The 14,844-nt window shown below is 35.9% G+C and overlaps 1 protein-coding gene across 1 annotated transcript in view; it reads left to right on the forward strand.

The window, feature by feature from the left end:
• Nucleotides 1-767: 767 nt before the first annotated feature.
• The window catches only part of LOC121314626 (E3 ubiquitin-protein ligase TRIM71-like), a 75,876-nt gene continuing 61,799 nt past the window's right edge, over nt 768-14,844 (forward strand). The window contains exon 1 of the mRNA XM_041248076.1: nt 768-2,320. Coding sequence (XP_041104010.1) covers nt 1,646-2,320 — 675 coding nt within the window. The 5' untranslated portion in view covers nt 768-1,645. The remainder of the gene's footprint in view (nt 2,321-14,844) is intronic.

Genomic DNA, 14,844 nt, shown 5'->3' on the forward strand with positions numbered 1-14,844 from the left:
GTTACTGTATCAAAATACAGTATTTATTGCAGTTGTAATTGAGGTTTGACTAGCCTGAATATCCAGACAGTATCAGTAACATTGTAGTTGTTTTTCAACATGTATACAAGCAGTATACTATAGAAACTAAGTGTGTTGGACAGTACTGACTAGCTGAAATGAGTCCTACAAACATTGATTTGTGAAACAGGAATAAATACTGCTAGCTTGTTAGGTGCTATGTAAAATTGATTGATGTAAGCTGGTGAAACACATTTTAAAACCTCACACAATTCCTTGACACACCCCTTATGAACCAGCACCAGTTCAGGTATTGTAAGAAGGCTGTTCAGCGCACAGCTGTCAGTCAAATTGGCCGAAGCTCTGGTGTTCATAGCGCTCCGAGGCAGAAAGCTAGAACATTTTTTAGTTGGTCCCCTCCCCTCCCCTCTCCACCCCACCCCACCACAGGCTGCCCCCGAATGCTCTGGCGGAAGTGTGTGTGCTGTTCACTCCTTTCAGGATTAAAGGGGTTCTGATCATTTTCGACAACACGCGTCTTCACGGTCAGGGTACAACAGCATGTAGTATTTTGGAACTTCGAGATTCTTATACAAGAGGAAAGGCCTAATTGACGCATTTTTGTGGATTCTAAGATACCTTGGCAACATTCGATGAATTGGATTGATAATTCTATCCACAGAGGTTCAAGAAAGCCAGCGGAAAAATACAGTTTTTTTTTTTTTTTTTTTTTTTTTTTTTTTTTTTGGGGGGGGGGGGGGGGGGGGGGGGGGTTGTAAAGAGATGCTTGGCATTACATGTTTGCTTCAACCAATCTAACACAGACTCAGTGGTGGTGGGTTTGTGTTAAAACAGAAGACATACAAAACATGAACTGGGTATATTAAAAGAAAATCGATACGGCCCAACGATCGTATTACATCTGATCAAATGCTTTAATGAATTATTTAATTGCTCCGGACAGACCTTGCTCGTTTTGCGTGCTTGACGTTGGAAAAGTGGATCCAATGGTGGACTAAAAAGAAAAAGAAAAATGTATTTACGAAAAATCAAAGCGATTGATTTAGAAATATGTATTGGTGTGTAATCCTTTTCGTCATGCGCTGTTGGGGGAGGATCGGAGCAGGAACCTCACATCGGATTTCATGTTTCGCAACAATGTTGCTTCTGCATCTAGCAGGATTATATTAAGAATCATCCAGCAAAATGATACGTAATCATAGTTTGCACTATTTAGCAGTCTGTGGAAAATGACAAAAGCAAGGGACTACTACCTCCTAAACTAAAAAAAAAAAAAAAAAAAAAAAAAAAATACTGTTATTAACCAAACACCTAAACGGGTCTTTTAATTTTTAATAATAAAACAAATAGCGTTTATAATTCCGAAAGTAAATGCCGTTTTGCCATGAAAAGATACAAATGTACACAAATGTTAATTATTTGATAAATTCAGGACACTTATTTATCGAGTAAATCAGAAAAGTGGCAAGTTTAAATTACCAGCAAAAAACAAACTAAAACCAAAAAAAAAAACTATATTCTAACTAGCAGTTTGGACTACCCGATATTACTGGCCTCAATGTAACATTTTTTATACGTTTTTAAATACTTTTTTTTTTTTTTTTTTTTTTTTACATTCGTTGCTATGGCTTCATTTCCAGATTCCGATATGCAGTCATGCCCCCTTTGCAAGGAAACGTGCGGCTCCTCCGCTCCGATCTCCTCCAATTCATCTACCTCATCTCAGGCCTCCAGCTCTTCTACCTCATCATCCCGGAGGCTCCACGTCCTGCCCTGCCTTCATGCCTTCTGTAGGCAGTGTTTGGAAGAGCAGCGAAGCCCCGGGGACCCCCTCAAACTCAAATGCCCGACGTGCGACCAAAAGGTATCCATTTCTGAGTCTGGAGTGGAAGCCTTGCCATCCTCCAGTTTGCTTTTCAACAACCTCTTGGACGTAGTGGTATCCTCTGAACAAAAGAACAAGAACGGCTGCCGGAGTAACAACCACTGTCACGGGCTGCTTGGGACCCACCACCCCGGGGAGGCACAGTGCAGCTCATGCGATGAAGGCAACCCTGCTACCTCACATTGCCTGGATTGTCAGGAGTACCTTTGCGATAATTGCGTCCGGGCCCACCAGCGAGTTCGCCTTACCAAAGACCACTTTATTGAAAGGTTTATAGATAGCTTGCAAATGGCGAGCCGGAACAGTAACTCAAATAATACCGCTATAACCCTTTCCCAGTCCTTCCATTCAACGTACCCACTGATGCCAGTCTTTAAAGACCAGATGAGCTTCTGCCAGCAGCATGACAATGAGGTAAGTACATGTAGAATAGTTTTCAGATGGGGGCCTGTATGGAGCAGCATATAAACAATAACAAAAAAAAGTCTTGCCTTGGCTTTATTGCGAGTGTTCACGGTCTGTTATCTAATGTTAATAGTTGTTCTTGCCTTTTATTTATAGGTTGTTAAGCATAATTTTGGAAATCTGAATTAGTTATTAAGTTTATAAACTAATAATACTATGGTCAAACACAATGTACACGTTTTGCCGTGTTTAATCAAGATTACTAATATATATTTTCATTATTGCGGTCTAATAAACTGTACCATCAAATCAAAAACATTTTTTTTTGTTTTGTTTTTTTTACTACTAAATACTCTGTACTCTGACAAAATCAATAGATAATTGGGTTACAAAAAAAAAAAAGTGAGTGTGGCTTTTAAAACTGTACACCCTTTAAAATGTTCTCTTGTTGCAAATAATATTGGCAAAACGCTGGATGAAACAGAGTTGGATAATACCATAAGTTATACGTGGTTTTGTTTGTCTATAAACATTGGTATTCGACCCCACAGGTGATGACCCTGGCCTAAACAAATTAACTGATTTGTTCAAGTCGTAATGGCGTCACAGCTGGCAAGCCTTGTGAAATGTTATATATATATATAATATGTGTATGTGTGTATATGTATATATAAGTTATATATATAATAAATATTATAGTAGTCGTCTTCTGACGGTATAGTTACTAAAGCAAAGGTACTTATTTAACGAACTTGTTGAAACAAAAAGTAGTGTCACCTTCGGACAAAAGACCAGTTTACATCAATCAACTTATTATATATATATATATATATATATATATATATATATATATATATATATATATATATATCGCCTTTCAAGGCGAGCAAAGCGCTTTACAAGCGCTTTACAATCAAATAAAGTAAAAAGGCCTATGAAAACAAGACGCAAAAAATGGTTAGTTTGTCATTAATGCTTAAAATTGAAAACCACAATACGTTTTTTAGGATATTGTGACACCTGTAACTTGCTACAAATTAATATTCGGATGCAGGCAACTTAAAAGTACAAGGGTTACAGTACAAGGGATTTAGACAATTTAATCAACGTTTTTAAGTTATTGGCATTGGACTCACAAAAAAGTGCTTTATATTTAAGTTTTTATAAGCAAGGTATAACAAATACTGAACTTACTGTAAATAAAAAAAAAAACCTCCCCCCCCCCCCCCTTTTTTTCAATAAATAAATAAATAAATATAGATATTTATTCATCCTTTACACATTTGTAATATTTGTTATTGGTTATCGGATAGTTTTAAGCCTAGACTTTTCTGTCCCTTAGCAATAAGATGTAATTAATTGTATACGAGCCTTAAGCAGCATATATCGTGGCTACCTACCAAGGACAAAAAAAAAAAAAAATCACATTTGCACCTCCACAATTTATTACAATTAGCATAGCTGGACATTTGTTGTCAGTGTCTGTTATTGCTGCAGGCTACTGACAGCATCAGGCTTGGGTGTCTACCTAGAGTTGAAGTAAAATATTTTATACCTAACTCATTGAGCAAGATTTGTTTTAGAATAACGAAAACATAAACAGTTACACACATTTGTTCAAAAAGACAAATACGGGACATGCTGCAAGACATAACGAATTCCAGAAAGTCCTGGGGTGGATTAGCAGGGCTCGCAAAGTCGCTAGCCCGACGTTCCGGAACAACCGAAAAAATCTGTCGGACAACGTGTTTTTTTGGCTGCAGATTTTTTTTTTTTTTTTTTTACTTATAAGATAACGTTATCGTCTTTAATCAAATAGTTTCTCAATCGAGATTCCGCTCACAGATCATCTTGGTAAAACACGTTTGGAGGGAGCAACGTGTTTCATTGGTAATGCTTGAGTGATTTCCGGGGTGACGTACACATTGCTTGTTACCAAATCCCGCGAGGATTGCCCCGTGTAACACCCCTGACCGCTCAAGCAATCAAACTAGTCAGCTCGCTGGTATGTCACATGACTGTGTTTACTCACAGAAACAAAGGGTGAAACGGACACTACGACAGCGAAAGTGTATATTTTTATATTGAAGGCTATGACTGTTTAAACTCTGGTCTGCTCATCATGTTTCACATTTTGTTATCTTGTTACCTTTGTTACATCGCTAACGTTATTTCCCAACCCAGGAAAAAAAAAATCGAATACGATAGTTATCGTCACTGACTCAGATTTAGCATGTAGCATGTGGACATCTCATTTTTTTAATTTCTTTGATGTGCTTAATAAAATGTACAGTTAATTTTATTTCAAATGTATGGTGCTTGCTTGTAACTTATTGTACCGAGTGCAGCAACAGTCTCGGGTTCAAAATCGTCAGCCGAGCGTACACACACACACACATCTCTCTCTCTCTCTCTCTCTCTCTCTCTCTCTCTCTCTCTCTCTCTCTCTCTCTCTCTCTCTCTCTCTCTCTCTCTCTCTCTCTCTCTCTCTCTCTATATATATATATATATATATATATATATATATATATATATATAGATAGATAGATAGATATACACACACACACACTATTTACATCCTCGCTATATGGCCTTAATTATACGACTAAATACTGATTAAATAAATAAATAAATAAAATCAAACTGCTGCTGATGTTGGCTCGTACAGCTCTATGCAACCGGCACGGCAAAACAACTTAAAAAAAGAAAATATAAGAAACCAAGATTTCAATTAATATTTGTAACTGAAACAAAACAAACCTTATTGATGCGCTTTTTTGGGGGTGGGGGTGTACTGTGCTCTTCAATGAATAGGATATAGCCAGAATACTGGATGCAGCCACAAATAGGTACTGTACTTGTAATTCTACCTTTATTCACATTCTCATTATTATTATTATTATTATTATTATTATTATTATTATTATTATTATTATTATTATTATTATTATTTAGTGCTAGTAGTGTATACTGTAATAATAAAGAAAATCAAATAATAAAACAGTACTAATATTATTAATAGTTTAGCCAATGCCTTTATCCAAGGTGACTTCCTTAACTTACTCCAGCAGCTTATATTGTTCGTTTTGGATTGTCCTTTTACTATAGAAAACAAAAGGCTTTGGACCCAAACAGGGTTGTTATAGCGAGGGTAAACTGTATTACGTATTTGACTTATGTGTTTAATAGATGACATTTGCACATTTTAATATATAATGTGCGCACATTTGTTATTTCATTTTTGTTATTTTTCACCACCCATAGTGTTTAACATTTAACAGAGGGTGTAAAGAAGTTTGGATTGGAATCAAATATCATCCCTTACAAAAAAGTAACATACTGCAAGTAAAACTGTGACAAAATGGTCATGTTTTGCTATATTATTGGTAACATTATACTATCCTATTTTGGCACAAGTATACTTGCAGTATACAACTTTGTAGACTCTTTTTGTAAATAATGCAACATAGTTCTCAAATATTGAACATTTATTAGATTGTATCTTACTTCTGTTTTGCATATCTGCATTGTCACTTGCTAGATATGCACCTCCAGATTCTGACAAATGCTTTTAGAAAACCAGGAGTAACTTCTGCTCTGGATCAAAAAGCTGTAATGCTCTGCGGCTGCCCGCTTATGTGGATAACTATCAAAAAAAATAGTAGAAACTAACTAAAACACAAGTCTGGTAAAAACAAATGGAAATCCAGAAAAAGTATGGAATTTTGATTTTGAAAAAGAGTATAAGAACATAAAGTTTACAAACGAGAGGAGAAGATCTTGCTCGATTGTTTGTTAGTAGCTTATTGATCCCAAAATCTCATCAAGCATCTTCTTGAAGGATCCCAGGGTGTCAGCTTCATTACTGGGAAGTTGGTTCTAGACCCTCACAATTCTGTGTGGAAAAAAGTGCCTCCTATTTTCTGTTCTGAATGCTCCTTTGTCTAATTTCCATTAGTGACCCCTGGTCCTTGTTTCTTTTTTCAGGTCAGAAAAGTCCCTTGGGTCAATACCTTTTAGAATGCTTGAATCAGGTCGCCGTGCAGTCTTTGTTCAAGACTGAATGGATTCAATTATTTTAGCCTGTCTGCATATGACATTACTTTTAAACCCTGACTAATTCTGGTCGCTCTTCTTTGCACTCTTTCTAGAGCAGCAATATCCTTTTTGTAATGATGTGACCAGAACTTAACACAATATTCAAGATGAGGTCTTACTAATGCATTGTCCAGTTTTAACATTACTTCCCTTGATTTAAATTCAACACTTTTCACTGTATATCCAAACATCTTGTTGGCCTTTTTCATAACTTTTCCAAATTGTCTAGATGAAGACATTTCTGAGTCAACAAAAACTCCCAAGTTTTTTCATAGATTCCTTCAAATTCAGTATCTCCCATATGATATTTGTAATGCATATTTTTATTTCCTGCGTGCAGTACCTTACACTTTTCTCTATTAAATATCATTTGCCATGTGTCTGCCCAGTTCTGAATAATGTCATTTTGAATGACCTTTGCTGCTGCAACAGTGTTTGCCACTCCTCCTATTTTTGAGTTGTCTGTAAATTTAACAAGTTTGCTTACAATACCAGAATCTAAATCTAGATTAGGAATAGCAGAGGAGCTAATACTGATCCCTGTGGTATTCCACTGGTTACCTCACTTCATTATGAGGTTTCTTCTCTAATCAGTACTTATAGTAGTTCAGCATTATTATTATTATTATTATTATTATTATTATTATTATTATTATAATATTATGCATTAGTAAATGTGGGTGAGTAGGGTACCCTATTGTAAATTGTACTGTATTAAACATTTTGACTAGGTCATTTTTATGTCATTACCCTAAAGTTCTGGTATTTTAACTCTGTTTGTGTACTGTAAGAATCAGAATTGTTGAAGGTACGGTTTTGTAGGAATACTTGTATGTGTTATATATGTACGTTTGTAGTAGGTTTATAATAAATATATGCAGTCAGAAAATGTTTATCAAATAATACAAGGCTAGTAAACGCAGTGCTTTCTTGTGGATGTTTTTTGTTATGTTTGTGTAACGTTATTGGTTTTTGTTTTCTTTCCTGTATGTTTTTTCTTTTTTTATTAAATTGTTTTGGGTGGCTACAAGAGGCAGGCTGCAATAGCGGTGCTTCAACACAGCATAAAGTTTTTGGAAACCCAGTTTAAGAAAGCTGCACACTATCAATAGTCGTGCAAGCCAAATTGCAACTCGGACAGAAACATTGAAGTATACTCTTCTGTATTTCAATATTAAGTTATTTGCATTTGGATTGAGAATTTCTCTCCCTAAAAGAAAACTACATGGAAACACACACAACCCGAAAGTACTACCAAAATAGAATGAGAAAAATGAGACTTCTTTTTCTATGGAAACTGCCCAATGTTGAAAGTGATTGAGTCAGGACTGTTTGCATTTTTTTAATGACACAAGCATTTACATTTTGTTGCTTAAAAAACATAATCTGCTGTTTTGAGTTAAGAAGTATATGCTTTCATTAATTTTATTATAGATCGTTAATCATGGGAGCATAAAGCTGTCAGCAGGCTAATAAAACCAATACACTGGAATGCTGATACATTTTGAATGAAGCAAATAAATGTAATGCCTTTCTTTTTACAGTATCATTTTAATTGGCTTGATGATCATTAAAATTGTAATTCAGAATTACATGCATTTGTGGAGTTATTTTTACTGTAGTTCAGTTGGGTTAATATAGTTGAATAATGTAAATGCAGATATGCATGTTTTATAAAGCTAACATCAATTAGCAGTAGGAAAACTTTAAGATGGCATTTATTTGGATTCTGCTAAAATGTTAATTGAATTTTAATTTTAGAAATTACATGTAAAAACACCCTTAAAGTATATGATGGTAAATAGGCAGTATAATTTTATATCATGTGTAAAAAGGAACAAATATAACACTATCTGCTTTGCATGCAGCTCCATAGTTTTATTTTATACTCAAACACTCGCCATCATCCTCTACAGACCTGTCAGCTGTACTTGAATGGAACAAAATGAGTTTCATTTTTACCCCAAGTGATTAACCTTCTGATAATCCTTTGGCTTTTCCAGGAATTATTGATTTTTGAGCCAACCCTTTTCTTATTGCTTTTCAGCAATGTAGAAATTGTATTGCCGTAGGTAAGATTTGGAAATAACTGCTATCATCAGTGTTAAAGGTGAGCATATGGCCAGTTAAATTAACACTATGCTTGGATCACATATGTGGAATGACATTTTTTAAAATTACTTTCTGTAGAGGAGATTCTTTTGAATGACGTGGAGCAGGTCTTCAGTTTTTTTGCACGACACAAAGTACAAGAATTCCAATGTTTTCTTATCAGCTGAACATTTTAACATTTTGTAGCAAAGTAACAATTGGTCAGCCATTGTCACCAGATGTTTAACTTCTGTTTATATGAGCAGCAGACAAAGACCAAACCATCTGTTTGATTTCTCCTACATATCTTTTCATTTCTATCCCCGTCTTCCAAAGTGTTCACTTTCTCAGCTTTGTCCTATGCAGTGGTCACCACAAGCTGCAGCAGTGAGTGCTTGATAGTACACTATCATAAATGAGCCCGGTAACTGTGCCAGATGGTGGCTACTACTATTCAGGATTGACTGTTTTGAACATGGAATTCATCTGTTTTATTTCTGTTCCTAAGTGAGATACTTAATTAGAATTGGTCTGCTTTTACTAAATGTATATCTGTATGTGTGGAATTTGGCTCTGGGAGTGCAATATGTTTGTAGGGATGCAAGACACAAGAACGAGAGTCCGGGGGTTACAGGTTCTTTGTACAGCATTCACAGTGGCATGAGCTTGTTTATGACACTATTTGACTAAACCTTTAGAAAACGAATTGAGGCTGTAGCTGACAATTTTATCTGCTGTTGTAGTTTGATTAATTCTGACTATAAAGGTTTAATGTGATCAGCTTCAAAGAGATGAGGAATGCTTCTTGATGAGACAACCCTGCTGCTAGAATGGGTGTGCATGAACAACTTCTAAAACATTTTTGAACCCCAGTACAAAATATAATTGGATTATGTCTTTTGGGATTAGTCTGTAATCGGTATAACTCCATTTGATTAGAATACATGTTTTGCAAGATAGCTGAACGTTTATCTCAGCCATCCGTCACACAGAGCAAGTTACAATTTTGCTGCTCAGCTTGTCTGCCTTTCCTAAAAATTCCACTAACTACATCTCCCAGAATACAGTGTCTTCAGTTACTAGGAAACTGTATGCAAGAAAAACCAACCCAACAAACATTATCCACTCTCCGGCTAGCCCTGTTGTGTTTGCAGCCAATCACAGTAAGAATAAGAAATTCGTAGCTACACAGGTTGCAGTGTAAGCATCTCAGTCCAGCTACAAATCAAACTGGAACCACCGTCGGAGTCAACCGCTAAAAAGGTGCCTATAATATTAAGCAAACTGTTTTAATTTATTGGTGCATTTCCTTACTTTATTCACTTGTATGGCTTTACATTGAAGTTTTAACATATAACTCAGTGAATAAGTAACGTAATTAATTTACAGTGTCAGTGTGATAGATACCTCAAAAAAAAATGCGCTAAGCCAATAAAGAACCTTGTTGGACATACACGTGGTTGTACAGTAGTTCAAAGTAACATTGCAGTTTAAATGTAAGGCTCTTTTTTTAGTGCCTAATGATTTTACATGGGGTGACCACGTTTTCAAAATGCAAAAACGGGACACCTGACATTTCATATACTGGTGTATATTTAATATAGTTATTTATTTTTTACTTTTACTGTATCCTGGGGGGGGCATGAGATGTCGGTGTGGTTCAGTGGTGCATACCACATCAATTGTTTCTGGGGCTGCGTCTGCAGATTGATTGATTGATATATATATCAATCAATGTGTGTGTGTGTGTATATATATATATATATATATATATATATATATATATATATATATATATATATATATAATATATATATATATATATATATAAATATTGTTTTAACTGGCAAGTGTAAGGCATAAACAGATATGCTATGGTTTGACTGTGGCGCTAAACTGTAAGATTGCACTGTGTCAGCCTAATTGTACGGTATTTATTGAGATTATTCATGACTTCAAGGTATTGTTGAATTTTACCCCCTGAAAATACATTTTACTCTCTGTGTTAAAATTAAAGGGTAAGTTACTCCCAGACCCAAAACCTTATCTGGAGCGCTGGAAGCCACCAAATTATGCCTGCGGTTATTGAGGTAAAATACAGTTAAATGATGCTGCTACAGTCCCTTGGATCGGAAGTCTAGTAAATAAATATACACTTCTGTTAGTTAAACGGGTGTAGCCAGCTGTCCTAAATATTCCTCAGAACACGGGACCAAATGTCAGCCTAGTAATATACCCTCTGCCTAAATTTAATTAATTTGTTTATTTTTTTTAGTATATTTTTAAAAATATTTGTGAAGGATTCTTCCTCTGTTAAATTTCTCTTTCCTTCAAAAATCTCTTCTTGTTCATTTGTGTTGGAGGGAGTGGCAACTGTAAACTTCTCTTTTAGTGTGTTCGTTTGCTCGCTGAACCCCCAGTCTCTTATTAATGAATTGCGCTTCCTTTCTGGGTGATGTGCATTTTATTTCCTCCGTCTCATGTAACACTGGCACATCAGCAAAGCCGGTCATCCCATCTGTTTAATGGGCTGAAGCCAGGCTGTGCTGCTCAGAAATGCGAGATATAACAATAGCTTCTGCCTGTTTTTTTTTCCAATCTTTCTCTACAAGCTGAATTCAACTCCTGGTGTACAGTGTACATTGTACATTGCCAACTATTGCTGCTGCTTTGTGAAATTCAGATTTTTCTTGACATTCTTTGTTTTGTAACTGCTGAACCCCAGATTTTTTTACTTATGTATAACATGTCAAGTTTCTCTTAATTTTTTATTGTTTTTCTACCAAAATACACTCTATTTATAGTGGGCTCCATCAAATTCTGCAAAGACAAAATATGCTTTCTTTTGTTTATTTCTATTATATACTTATTTTTTTAAACAGTGTACAATATTTTACAGCTATTTTTCCTCCTCCTAACATCTTGTCCCATGATGGCTAACTGGAACACTGCTGCAGCAGGGTGATCCTCATTTCATATCCTGATGTATTTTATTTTAAAATAATAAATATTGCACAGGTTCTCGTATATTAGCATTTCATTATAAACATATTTGTCAATCTCCATGTTTTAAGTTTCACAAATGTTTTAAATCTAAAAAATAGGTAAATATGGTAAATGGCAAGCTAGGTTAGCAACCCTGCAACCGAAAGAAAAAAAAAAAACACTACTGAAATACTTCTAAACAGTAAACGTCTCTTTTTTTTTTTTATTTTATTTTTTTTTAAACATCCCAAGTAGACTCAAATATACCCTTAAAAAAAAAAAGCTTTTTTTTTTTAATTCAATATCTTAAATTGCAACAAAACTTGATTAAAAGAATTGAATTTTATTTAAACACATTTTGCTGACAGGGTGTCAGTCAGGATCAAAAATGCATGATCCATGGCAAAATGACAAAACTTGAATATTCCCCAAATTAACACCATTTGCTTTAAGACTTGCAATATTCATGTGCATTCACTGCACGTGCAACATGCCGAGATGTGGCTTTAATAGTGGAGTGTTCTCAGCTTGCATGTCTCATGTTTGCTGTAGATACATTTGAAGTTATGCCTAGACTTTCTGAGGCTCAACGGAATAATGCTATTGGATGTCTGAATGTTTCCCAGAGCACTATATGACAGCCTTGGCATCAATCCCAGCAAAGTGGAATAACACTTGACCGCCCAAGATCCAGTAGACTACATGTGATGACGGAAACCTAGGAAAGATTTATACGCCTACATAATTTACATGACCGGCTCACCACTGCAACCTCTACAACATCTCCAGTACCAGGACTGTGTAGAATTTCCAACCAGACTGTCAGAAACCGCCTATGGGAGGCAGGTAACCGAGCAATGGCCCATATAAAGATGGAGAAACTTGGTGTCGGTGATGAATCCAGATTTCTGCTTCTATGTGCAGATGGAAGAGCCTGTGTATACCGGCAACGTCATGAACATTTTGTGGCCAACTGTGTGCGACAGGTTGACATTTTTGTTTGTGAGAGTGTCATGGTGTGGGCGGCAATCTCGGACAGTGGCAGAACCAACCTTGTTCATGTTCAAGGCAACCTGACAGCGCAGCGCAGTTGTCATGAGATCATATGGCATCCCGTTAATGAACCATTGTAATGTCATTTTCCAGTATGACAATGCACAACCACACATAGCTTGGGCCACCACCACTTTCCTCACTCAGAACAATGTTCAAGTGCTTCCCTGAGCATTTGTGGGACGAGCTTGATCGACGTGTGCAACGACATCACCCTAAGCCACAGACTCGGCATGTTATCCAGGCTCTGATTCAATCCATGGGCAGGAGATGTCAGGTCGTCATCGATGTCAATGGTGGGCGTACCTGTTATTGATTTCTGGACAGATTCACCCTTTGCGGACCATGTCCGACATTTCAATTTTCCCTTTCCGGTACGATGTCGGACCCTGCATCAAAAAGACATAAATCACAGGTCTTTAGTTGTTTTTTCTCCGCAAAAAGCAGAGGGAAAACATTTCAATGGCCGAGTGAGACCGAAAAAGAGCGTATCTCATAGCCCAATGCACTACAGAGATAACACAGACATAACAAAGAAGGTAGCTGCTTCTGCATCCAGTGCTCAAAGAATATCACAGACATTTGCAGAACTTTTTTAGATGTTATAGTAATAAAATAATGACGTGGATCACATTATTGAGGAGTTTGGTGATAAAACGAGTGATCAGGAGAGGATTTGTCAGTATGCTCGTCCATAAAGAGGTATGTGAAAAATGCGGCAAACACTGGGTGGGGTTAGGCTGTAGATACAGAAATAAGTGTCCTTTTCCAATTCATTGCCTTTTAAATCTGTTTTACTCTGAAAGAAAAATATTAAACAGCGCGTGTAAAATAAACTGTGCATGTGAAAATAAATTGGACCTGATGTGCGTGACAACTGCTGAATAAATGGACTGCAAAGAGTTAAGGTTCTTTGGAACTGTCTATTGTACTATGCAAACTGCCATACTAATGCTATAAAAAGTACATTCAAAACACCTATGCGTTTTCTGTTTTTGAAGAGTATAATTGTGTAAATTGCATAACACAATGTTTTATAATCCGCTAACACCTTAGTGACCAGGTGTGGTTCTCTTTGTTTTTTTTGGTAACTTTACTAGATTGCTGCATTTAAATATCAGGTTCATGTATTAACAAAGCAATAACACTTATTTGCTAATTTACAAAAAACATAAATAACACCTTAACCCTTTAAGGAGCAGGCTCATGTTAACACGATCATACTGAAGTGGGCTTCTAGGACCACAATCATGTAAACACGATAAAAAAGCACTTTGTCTTTTAGACTTACAGGACCACCATACTTTACAGTACTAGCTTGAAACACACATCAATGGAGTCACTCAGAGGGGCATATGGTGTCTAAAGGATGGAGACAAAAGCAGAAACAAAACATCACAGGAACTTGTTTGGAGTGAATAAAAAATGGGAAGCACTAAATCTGATGTATTTTACTTAATTATATTAAGTGTATTCAGTCTCGTGTTTTAATATATATGTTTTTACAACATTTATAAATATCAGGAAACAAGTGGATATAAGCATATACTATTTCATGGACTAAATGTATCCGATATGTTTTTTCACCTTATTATTGATAATAATGAAGCGAGTAACTATTATTTGTAAATATTTATTTTGAGAGTAGTGTCTGTCCATTATTGCTTATAAAGACCCTGAGAATAAATGTGTATTATGTCATTGCAATCACTCAGGTGAAACAGTGTCTTGTAGTCTGCCCAAACATCAGTATTTAACAAAACTTTCAGGAAGTAATGTAAGGTTCCTCTGGCCATAGAATAACACTTTTTTATATATGTATCTCTAAGCAGAATATGTAATTAAAATTACAAAAAAAAAGGGTTGGGGTGGCAAAAAAAAAAAGCTTAAATTTGTATGGTTTCTGAAGTACTTTATAATGTTCCCCAGTGTTTTGAAAAAAAGGGAGACCATTTGCAAGATGCTACTGTACAAAATTAATTTTTAGTGAATTTTTATAGGAAGAGAGTCAAATGCAGCCAACAAACGTCCAGTCCTGGGGTAGCATCCCACTGAAATGCTTGGTCCTGAAAGGGTTAAGTTTAAAAGACTAGTGTGTCCGATGCCAGAGGCTCTCTTGGCAGCTATTTCTGTTGGTTACAAAGAAATCCAGAAGATCAGCGTGTTCCACAGCTATCCAATCAGAAGTGAAACTGCTTCATTTTTGTTGTGAAAATGAAAGACATTACTATCAGATACAACTGAAAAGGTTTATTAATGAACATCATATCTAACGTTTGCATTGCAGAAACACCGTATTTAAATGG

Source organism: Polyodon spathula, chromosome 4, assembly GCF_017654505.1.
Source record: "Polyodon spathula isolate WHYD16114869_AA chromosome 4, ASM1765450v1, whole genome shotgun sequence".
Classification (NCBI taxonomy): Eukaryota; Metazoa; Chordata; class Actinopteri; order Acipenseriformes; family Polyodontidae; genus Polyodon; species Polyodon spathula.